At 41.3% G+C, this 11,228-nt stretch overlaps 1 protein-coding gene across 2 annotated transcripts in view; it reads left to right on the forward strand.

The window, feature by feature from the left end:
* The window catches only part of lmx1bb (LIM homeobox transcription factor 1, beta b), a gene marked incomplete at both ends in the record, with an annotated part of 70,668 nt that extends 66,581 nt beyond the window's left edge, over window positions 1-4,087 (forward strand). The window contains 2 exons of one of the 2 annotated variants that reach the window (XM_080432119.1): window positions 1,641-1,802; window positions 3,930-4,087. In XM_080432119.1, the coding sequence (XP_080288245.1) occupies window positions 1,641-1,802; window positions 3,930-4,087 (320 nt within the window). The remainder of the gene's footprint in view (window positions 1-1,640; window positions 1,803-3,929) is intronic. The other variant, XM_080432120.1, reaches the window with a different exon arrangement.
* Window positions 4,088-11,228: the final 7,141 nt, after the last annotated feature.

Below are 11,228 nucleotides of genomic sequence, written 5' to 3' on the forward strand. Positions count from 1 at the left end.
ATTTTTGGAAAATGTCAGAAATATAATTCAGCAATGCAATGAAAGAAAGTGTACTTTTAAGTTGTACTTTTGAATACTTAAGTATTTTTTTAAAAGCATGTACGTTTTATTCCTTAAGTATTTGAAAAGCAAATACTCCAGTACTTTTACTCTTGTACACATTTGACTGAGCAGCTTTCACGTATAGTAGTTGAGTAATATTTGACCAGGGGGGCAGGAGTATCTATAATTTGACTGGGGTATCCTGAGGGTTGAGTACTTTGTCCACCACTGCCTACGACTATATATATATCTGCAGTAACTGTAGTCAGGGTCAAGGGTAGAAGATAGAAAGTAGGAGTTCACACATCCATGAGACGCATGTAATGTGAATGTAAACCAGAACAACTTCACATCAAAAGGTCTCTGGATGGTTTTGGAAAACTCATGGAAGCCAAAGAGTGGAATGAATGGCAAACATCATTTCACAAGGCCCTCACCACTGTAAAGGAAAGTGCAGGGGGAGGGGCTCCAGTCACAAAGCCACAAGGACTATGGTTCCCACTCACCACTCTGTATAAGCCAAGAGCAAGAGCTTTTTAAAGAAGTCAAGTGTGAGAGAATCACTCTTTACACCAATGTAAAGTTAAACAATACTGTGGGGTCCTTGGGGTGTTCCGGGGGTCCCTCAGCAAAATGTGTTAATATAGTATCACAATCATTTTAACCGCTTCGACTTTAACCTTTTATACTTTGTGCTATTCAAAAATAGCAGATCTACAAGCTCATAGCGCGGCAGCGGGTGCCGCGCTATGAGCTTGTAGATCTGCTATTTTTGAAAATTTTTGAACATTTGTGCTTGATATACTATATATTTTTCAAAGCGAACATTTGTAACTCAAATCTTTGCTTCTGGGGGTCCCTGAAACAAAATATTTTGAGATGGGGGTCCACGGCCAAATACATATACATTTTGGGGGTCCTTGACATGAAAAAGTTTGAGAACCACTGCTGTAGGTTACCATGATAAAGATATACACAGGTCATCCAAGTAGATTCGGGGTAGTAGCTACAGCTAATGACTTGCTATAGCACGGCTCTGTTAGCATTACAATGTTGCGGGTTCTTAACATTTTACAATCTGTTGACAACTTAGACAGCTTAAAGGGACAGTTCACCCCCAAAATGACTTATTTTCTATCGATTACTCACCCCATGGAGCCTTGAATTCATGGAGATGTTTTTGTTTTTGTTGCATTCCTAAGCCAATAATTTGATGACCGGCAGAGACTCAAAGAGTCTCCATTGAGTCTCCTACCATCAAATTATTGGCTTAGGAATGCGACAAAAACTCATGAATTCAAGGCTTCATGGGGTGTGTAATTGATAGAAAATAAGTATTTTTTTGGGTGAACTATCCCTTTAAGTCAGCATAACATAAAGAAAAAACAGAATAGATATTTATATTTGGTGTACTGGTGGTGATGCACATGAATTTGAATGGGCTATATTGGAATCTACGAGCACAATCGGTTTTCTTTTCCTTTCGTCTCAGTTTGTGCTTATTGAATTGACTGGAAAACACTCCAGATTCACCTCGGGCTCCACACACACATCCCAATAACACTTTTTTCCATCATTCTGATTGGCCGTCCTTACAGAGGTGATGTCCAATCGGATGGAGGGGATGATGAACTCTTTCACGCCGCTCGTCCCGCCGCAGCAGCAGCTGGTTGCCATGGATCAGAACGGCTACAGCACAGACCCTTTCCAACAGGGGCTCACCCCCCCACAGATGCCCGGTGACCACATGAATCCATATGGTGAGCATCTACTGTAGTCCCCTTACCCCTCTTACCTCACCCACCCATCCATCCCCCCCTTAACCCATTAAGACCGGGAACACATCTGTGTCATTCTTAGGTTTGAGCTATATTAAAAAAAAGCATTATTTTACACTTTGGCTATTTTTGAACATTTTTGAAAATGTGTGCAAATCTGTGAATATATATAATATTCTTTTGAAGCGAACATTTTTAACTGAAATCTTCTGGGGGGTTCCCTGGAACCAAATATTTTGAGATAGGGGGTCCGCGGCCAAATACATATACAATTTTGGGGGTCCTTGACAATTATGAAAAAGTTTGAGAACCACTGATATAGCGACATAATTATTTCTTTTTAGAAAACTGTTAGGATTTAGAAGACATTTGTAGAATCGGCTTCAGGTCTTTAATGGGTTAAAAACACACACTCATACTCATCCCTTGATGTACCTCATAACTCCCCAGTGTGGGACATGTGTCCTGGACCACAGCTCCCTTGATTTAGACCGCTCGCAGAGCAATACGAGCAGCTTCCCCTCCCACATGAGATAACACAAGCATGCTCACAAGCCGTCGGGTTTTGAAGTTTGTTTTCAAATAAATTTAATACGACTTTAACTTTTCCACACACACACACACCCCCGACACGACACCCCCATCTCCCCCTCTCTGAGGCAAAAAGTTGTTGTTGTCGTTTCCATTTGGTGTGTAATCTACTGTATGTAGTTCTTCTTAATGTGCGATCAAAGGGATCATTGGGTTTCAATGGTCAGAGTCGAAGGGGCTTATTGCCTTTATCAGCCGAGCAATGAGGGTGTCATATGTTCTTCCTGATTGTGTGTGTGTGTGTGTCTGTGTGTGAGTGTGTCTGTGTCCGTCCATCCGTCGGTATGTCCGTCGGTCCGTCCGCCTGTCCATCTTTCTATCTGTGTGCGCACGCTATGCAGCACAGTATAAAGAAACAAACAAGGGGGGGGAGAAGCCCCGTCAATCACGTATTAGTCCACAGGATGTAACTGGAACAACACATTTTTGAGCGCTGTCCTCAACAAGTCCCAGAGGGACCATTTCGCGAAGTTCATAACTTCCTTATAATTTGCCTCCATTTAGTTCTCTCTCAGTGGTAAAAAACCCAAATCCCCAGTCTCATCACTCTCCTTTGGTTCGCGGGGAAGAGAACAATATTGGCAAGGCATTAAAAGATATGTCTCATCACACTGTCCCCATTTTGTGCAACACTATCATTAAGATCCAGAGTGTAATAAAGTTAACTATTCCCCGCAGAGAAATAACATGTTGAGGTTTTATGAAAGGCGTAAACAGTTGCTATTAACCAGATCTTTTAGGAGGATGCCCCCTTGTTTACATGCCCCATCGTAGACCACAATTGTCCCAGTGAGGGCAGCAAAAAGTGGGCTTTGATGATCCTTAACAAAACAGTTTCCACAATTGTGATGACACACAATAGCATTTTCTCAATACGGCTATTAGTAATTATCGTTTCACAACAGTGTCATAAATCTGGTATACGAGATTGAACTGATTTTCTAATCAATACCATGGGATGCATACATGGTGTGCCTGTCTGTGTGTACACGATGCTTCTGATGGCCAAACACCAGTGGTGGAAGAAGTACTCCACAATATGAAATACCACAATATAAAAATACTCTGTTACAAGTAAAAGGCCTGTGTTCAAAATGTTACTTGAGTAAAAGTACAAAAGTATTGGCATCAAAATATGCTTAAAGTATCAAAAGTAAAATTACTAAAATGTTTGAAAATAGCAGATCTACAAGCTCACAACGCGTCGCGATGTGACGCGTTGTGAGCTTGTAGATCGGCTATTTTCAAATAGCCTATGTATAAAATAGGGCTAAAGTGGTTAGTGTATGTTTTATAATAAAATTATTTATATCTACAAAGTAACTAGTAGCTAAAGCTGTCAAATAATTGTAGTGGAGTAAAAGTACAACATTTGCCTCTGAGATGTAGTGGAGTAGAAGTAAAAGTATTGAAAATGGGAAATACTCCATTAAAGTAAAAAATAAGTACATTTACTTAGTTACTCTACACCACTGCCAAACACCAAAACTAATACATTTTGATTCCCTCCATCCACAGGAAACGACTCCGTGTTCCACGACATAGACAGCGACACGTCTTTAACCAGCCTCAGCGACTGCTTCATGGCGTCATCGGAAGTCAACTCCATGCAAGCTCGTGTGGGAAACCCCATCGACCGGCTTTATTCCATGCAGAACTCTTACTTTGCGTCATGAAAGCGTGAAGGCATCAACACGGAATACAGTAAACTGTACAACATCTCAACTTGACGGCCGGAGGGCCAGGAGTTTCTACACCGATATGGACAAGACAGTGAAAAGAACAACTAACTGTTCACCTACCAGTAGCTCCTGGTTATGTAATGGAAGCTGACGCAAAGATAGTTAAATAAACCACTGTTGGAGAACAGTGACGATTCCTGGGGGAAAAAGACCTAAAAAATATTGTTAGATTATTTGGTAGGATTGCTTATCTGTCACAGGAGATATTACTCCTTTCTTTGTTCACTTAAAGAAAACGAGTACATATTGAAGCCACTGATTATACCGTCTCAAACCAAATAACACAAGCGAGTTTATACAGTGCATGATCAATTGTAAACTAAACATTTTTTTTGTATGCCCCCTGGCTAAAATTGTGGTGTTTGAACTGTTTCATTACACTACATGGGTCTCCATGTTCAGCGTTTAGCATTTTGATCACTTCCATAGGTTTAGATATCGTGTTGATAGTAAATAGATGCAGCATGTCTGCAAGATTGACTGTAAATGTACGTATGTATGAGATATTTTGTGCGTGTGTGTGTATGTGTGTGTATGTGTGTGTGACAGACAGAGAGAGAGCGAGAGAGAGAGAGAGAAAGAATTGTTTAGAGTAAATAAAAGTGGAGAATTTGGTGGACATGTAGGATCAGTAAAGTGTAAATAATTTCCCCAGGCAAATTGGATGTGCATGTTAAAAATGGAAAACATTCTATTTATTTAACTATAACAGGCTCTTGAAGGTACATATTAAAAATTGAAAAGCTTTATTTAAAAAAGGAGAACTTTTTTGTTTTGTTTTGTTGTTGAGCGCAATTAATTAGTGATTACATGAGTATCACAACTCATCTGTATGCCTTTTTAATATGAAGATTAACCCTTTTTTCTTTCTCAGCCAAGCTGTAAATGAGCGACATGCTATTTATTTCGTCCAGACCAGAAACCTTGTCATTGTCATTATGTGCATTCTCAAAATGTTCAAGTTGCTAAATGACCAAAGTTGATTGGTTTGATGAATAAACAATGTCTTTCTCCTGATGATAACATTCAATAAATGCCATTCAGTGATCATTCAAATGTCAACATTTCAAGTCTCATTGGTTTCATGAGGTGGGTTGGTTGGCTGGTTGCATTTTCTTCATCAGCCACAATGTCCCATTCTGTCCCTATATCTCAGATATCTGACAATATTCACTATATCCAATCTGTTCCTATTCCTATAACTGTGATCACGACAGTTCTCAAACTATCTCAGCGCTCCCACCTCTCCACCTTGGAAACACTAACCTAACACATGCGAGAGCTTTGCCACCGTTCCTATGAAATAACTACTGAGAGAGAATGAAGAGATCCCGTGTAGAAATAGACAGAAACAGACACGCATGCAACCAGGGAGGCAGGAGAAAAGTTCAACAGGCATACCAATACATCGACATGATCGGAGAACAACCCCGCCTCCGTCCTCGGGGCCTACATGGCGGCAGCTTGGATGTACCATCTGGGTGCTTCTTCATCGACCTGACAGCTTCTCTCAATGTGGCCAGGCAAGCGCTCACCCACATGCCCTCCAGCAGCACATCCACCGTCACTCCAGTCCAGCATCTCCCTGTCAAGGGAAAGTTATCTCGGCTCACCATCTCCTCATCTGCAATCTGCGTTCTCTGACCCTCCGCTCCCACTCATAAGTGGACCATCAGATCGGAAATGCTGCCAGCAATGGATTGAAATTTACCTGGTCGTAACTCATGAAACACCACACATAAATAGACAATTTATGATGCGATATTTATTTGTATTTATTTTCCTTTTTATAAATCTTTTTATTGGAGAATAACAATTTTAACATTCAGCCATTAAATAATACAGCTCTCCTTGTATTTATTTTCTATCCTAGTGTACTATTGCCACCGTAGTACATGTCATAAGTCAGTGTGTATGTCTTTATTTTAATCAGTAAAATCTCTGTTACTTTCACTCAAAAATGTACTCATACTCAATGTGTACCATGCCAGGTTATAATAATCCTGAGTGCTGCTATTCCTGGACAGAGAAAGAACGGGGCATCGGCACTTATTGTAACCACAGTTTGAGCGTGACCTGTTCTACCCGTGTGGTAGCGTCATATATATCTCTCCTATCAAGACAGCGATCTGACAGCCAGGTGTTGGAAGGCAGGCTACACCGACATTCATCTTCACCTGTCAGAGGCCCCCCCCCCCCAACCCCACCCCCCACCCACACCAAAGGGCTTACAGTGACATCAACTTAGTCTAACACCTCATTGGGTGACCTGTTCACATATGCAAATGACCTATGGATGAGTCTACCTCTGCCATGACCTGTCACGTCACAATACAGTGTTCCTGGATTTGCTGTGTAGCTTCTGCTTGTTGCCAGGAGATCAGCATACAGTACACACAATTTGTTATAATAAAATAGTTTTAATCAAATCATATATTTCCCCAGTCCTTATCGACTTTTCTTGCTCATGACCTATGACCCAAACGGACTACTTGTGACCCTTGGATTATCAAGCAAATATCTGTCAGTATCTGTCATATCAGTAGTTTTTTTTAAATTAAATTAGGAAGCAAATGTATATATATTATTGTATATGTATATTATCATCATATATAGGCTATATGGAGACTGCATTATAACCTACAAATTATTTTCCAGGTTCTCTAGACTGAGAACCACTACATTAGAAAACAGCATTTATATTAAACTAAACTAAACTAGGTGTGTGTTAGACTAAACTAAATTAGGCGTGTGTGTGTGTGTGTGTGTGTGTGTGTGTGTGTGTGTGTGTGTGTGTGTGTGTGTGTTTGTGTGTGTACGTGTGCAACTCAATCAAATGTTTGAGTGAGTGAGCGTGTGTGCATGTGTGTTTGTGCGTGGGCGGTTGTGCGCTTGTGCGTGAATTCAAGCTGACGATGGCTGCAGGCAGGTTCAGGTGTATGTTTTAACTGTGTGAGGATTACGGCGTGAAAGGCTTGGCAAACAGAGATGACAAAGCCTCCCCTCTTACAGTAAACATGGATGGAGCTGGTACGCACACCCTGTTTGCGTTGGGCAGCAAGGATGACTGGCTTGAACTTCACCCTCTTCAGTACCAGCCAGGTGAGTTCATATAGAATAGTCGTTTGGTACAGAAGAAGACAGAAGGACCTGTCACTGCCATTGTTACGACACGGTCCATTTAGCAGTCCAATTTGTAGATTTAACAAATGTAGCCATTAATACAATCTTTTAACTACATATCGGGGGAATTTTGCCATGAGCTTTGCCTTAATAGCATTTTGTGAAGAAAAAAAAACCTGTTTTGGTGATGGGAGTCATCATTACTTGCCAAAGCTCTACACTGTTCAAAATGTCATTATACTGTAATAGCATATACAGAACACAATGAAATAGCATCTGGTGTTACTCTGTATTCAGATTTCGTGTCCTCACAGTTATTCAATTCAATTCAATTCAATCTTTATTTCAGACCCAAGGGAGCTCCATATCACAATAAAACACCATACAAAAAATAAAAATAACAGAAAAAGAAATACAATAAAAAGACTTCCACCATGTTCAGTTTCGAACATACAAACAAGTGCGCCAATGGTTCCACAGTTACATTCACACTGTGTTAATTTAACTGGGAATGTTACTGTGTGTTCCATTACTGCTATGAAGCGTTTAATATCATGTGTTCATTTAATGCCAAGAGTTGAACAGACGTTAACACTCAGAATTTTGCAGTGCATACTTATAGGCCTATATCATAATCATACCTCATTGTGATCAATCTATTCAACCACCACACACAGAAACACCCACACTCTTAAAGAGAGCACTTAACTCACTAAAGAGGGGTTAGACCAGTTGAAAGATGCCATTTGACCTGGGCTCTGTTTATCAGTGCAGCTTGAAGCAACCAGTGACCACCTTAACTCTTAGAGAATAATAATGCACCCCACTGGTGCATTTTTTACACTCCCAGCTAAAACCGACACTCAGGATTTCGCAGTGAAATTTCCTAATGGACTTCCTCTTGCCTAAATTCCCTGTATGCCAAACAGTGGTTGAATGTACCCTGCTATGTCACTGTTTGCACACCAGCGCTGGGACTTGAATCGGCCAAAGAGGACGCGGAGAGGTTGAGGTAGTGTGGCCTGGATATGAAAACAGCTCCCCTGAAACCTAAGCTGGAGACACACACACACACACACGCACACACTCACGCACACACGCACGCACGCACACACACACACACACACACACACAAACGCACGCACACACGCACACACACACACACACACAAACTGCCAGAAAGTTAAGAGCTGGCCATGTGTAAACTTTTCACACATTTTCTCCTCTGCCTTTCTGGCACCACATAGGAAATGAGTCTAGTGACAATATTTTCATTAGATAGCCAAATTCCTGATTCTTTAACCCCAAAGACACAATTGGAGGCTTGTATTTAATGTTCTCTGTTCACAATTTAGGTCACTCACCTCCCTATGTGAAAAAGACAAACCCCATCTCTGTTTGTTAATCGAACGACCACACAGCAACACCCAGGGTGTTAATTTATAGCCCTACTCTGGATTTTACTGTGCAACATTCAGTTGAAGGAAAAATTAATTATGATCAATGGCATCTTATACACATGACCAAAGACAGTAGCAGTACAACCCAAAAATCATTTAATTAACCTAATGACATATAATACTGTAATGAATAATGAAGGCTAATCAATCAGCGGGTGAAACAACTAAACCGCGAAATGCATTGTTCATCGTGTTTGTTTTTTTGTATCGAGAATTTGGGATTGGGTCGTAATTTAATTTGGTATGTCAGCAGTGACAGCATTTTTATGTGTATCCTCAATTGTTATTTCTCAACATTATATTTATAACAGACCGACATAACATTTTTTTGGGGCATACCAAGCCCAATTAATTATATATGGGCCGGGCCAAAGACACCCAGCCATCTGTGGGTTCACTGCAGTCTACAGTAGATGTCTTCTCGTCTGATTCTCTGAGTTCACAGCTAGTCCAAGTGGGGAGAAGGGGGGAGATTTTTGGTGTTTTTGTTGGGCATTTTCCATGGCGTGTGGTTAATTGTTAGGGGGAGACTCGTAACCAACGTCTGACACATATTCTTTGAGCCTCGAGGGCTTGTGCGTAATCAGATGACAGACTATGCTGCGGTTTGCGACCAGAAAGAGGGGTCACAGCCAACCATTCATGCATGTCCTCAGAGCAAAGCATTGCTTTAGTGTGTCAATCAGAAACACACAACACTCTTCCCTTGTAAAGGAACACTGTTTGTGCGGTACACGCCTGACCTAGTAGCAGACGTTGTAATAGTAATATTATTTCATTGATCTCACAGTGGGAAATATGTTTATCATTGGAACACCACAAGTCATACAATACACACAACATCGTGCAGCTAGGGACACTGCTCGCTTGCATAGACCAGAACAGAACAAATGAGTAACATACTGAAACACAGTGGAATATTCAGGGTTTATGGTACTTTAACGTTTAAGCTGATACATGATATTTGTGGGGTTCTCTCTACTGATTGGATAACATTACTCTCCTGACCTGAAATGTTATTTTCTGTTTACTAAAGAGCTGGAGAGATGGGGAGACCCATGTTATTGGAATATTTCTATCACTTACACCCCCTGTAACGTACTCAAGTTGGGGCGACCGCATACAGTAGCTGAATGGGTAGAGAGGCCGCCTGGGAAACAGAAGGTCCAAGATTCGATTCCCGGCCCCGGCAATGTGTCGAGGTGTCCCCCCCGCTCTCAAGTCTAACCACTTAGTTAGAAATCAGTTGGGTGAAGCTGAAAACTGAATTTCCCCTGTGGGATCAAATAGGTCTAAATGTATAATTATTAATTAATTCATGATAATTAAGTTAATTCCAGTGCCTAGCTGGACCAGGAATGGCCTCTCAAGCATACTTCATTGTACAACGATGTCGCCGAAAATAGCTGATTCACAAGCTCACAACACGTCACAGAGGCAATGCATTGTGAGCTTGTAGATTGGCTATTTTCTGCACACAACACTGTTGTACGACAGAGCATAAATTAGCCATGCCCATGACTCTTCTGAAAAAGATGCCGTGGGATTCACCTCTCTGTGCCCGGGGTGGAGATATAGCCCTGGATAGGTCCAGTAATCCCCAGCACTATTGGCGCCCATCTGCTTTGGTTTTCATTTTTCTGCATTATTAGCGCTTATTGGTACATGGTCTAGGAATGCGGTCTCTGTGTTTGAAGTGCAGGAGGAAGGTGATGCCAGGGGCATTGGCTGAAGGAATGGTGACCCCAAGGTCTAACACAAGCTAGCACTCCTAACCTCCAGGAGCCTATCCCTTGATGCTGGAATCCAAGGCGTGTATACTCTGCCACCCCAAAGGTCTTGGACCGTTACAACTGCCATTTTCTTTAGGTAATATGGCATATCTTAAAACAAAGCATATCGATATGAAGGTAGCATATAGGCAATCTGAATGGTTGGAATCATGTCATAGATAGATAGATAGAAAGATAGACCTTTGTTGATCCTGTAAGGGAAATGGTCACAACTGCACCACAGTATAGGCAATACAGAACAGATACAGGTATAGATACAGCTAAGCTCCAAGAGTGAAACAAAACAAAACAACATTTATACCAAATGGGAGCCTAACATTTTCTGGACCGGCCGTCTGCACTGCGAGAGAGGTCGTGTGGTAATCAGAAGGTCACCAATTCCCCCCCCCCCCATGCCTGCTAGTATACATGTCAAAGAGTCCCTGTGCAAAACACTTAACCACTTTGGCCCTCCGACCTGGCCGAGACAATAATAAACAATAACAATAATAATGTACATTGGTCATACAGATATATTGGTCATACATGCAATACAATGCGAGCGTGCGGACTAGCTGGCACCGACTCGGGACTGAAGAAACATGCTGTAGGGGAGAACGGGTTAAGATGAACCACTTTTTACTTATGTTGACCTCTAGGCAAGAAAAAATTAGATGGAAGTCAAATCTAAACATCTACTAAAACTTCAAGATGTCTTCT

The sequence above is a fragment of the Gymnoscopelus braueri genome, assembly GCF_963280865.1.
Source record: "Gymnoscopelus braueri genome assembly, chromosome: 7".
Lineage (NCBI taxonomy): Eukaryota > Metazoa > Chordata > Actinopteri > Myctophiformes > Myctophidae > Gymnoscopelus > Gymnoscopelus braueri.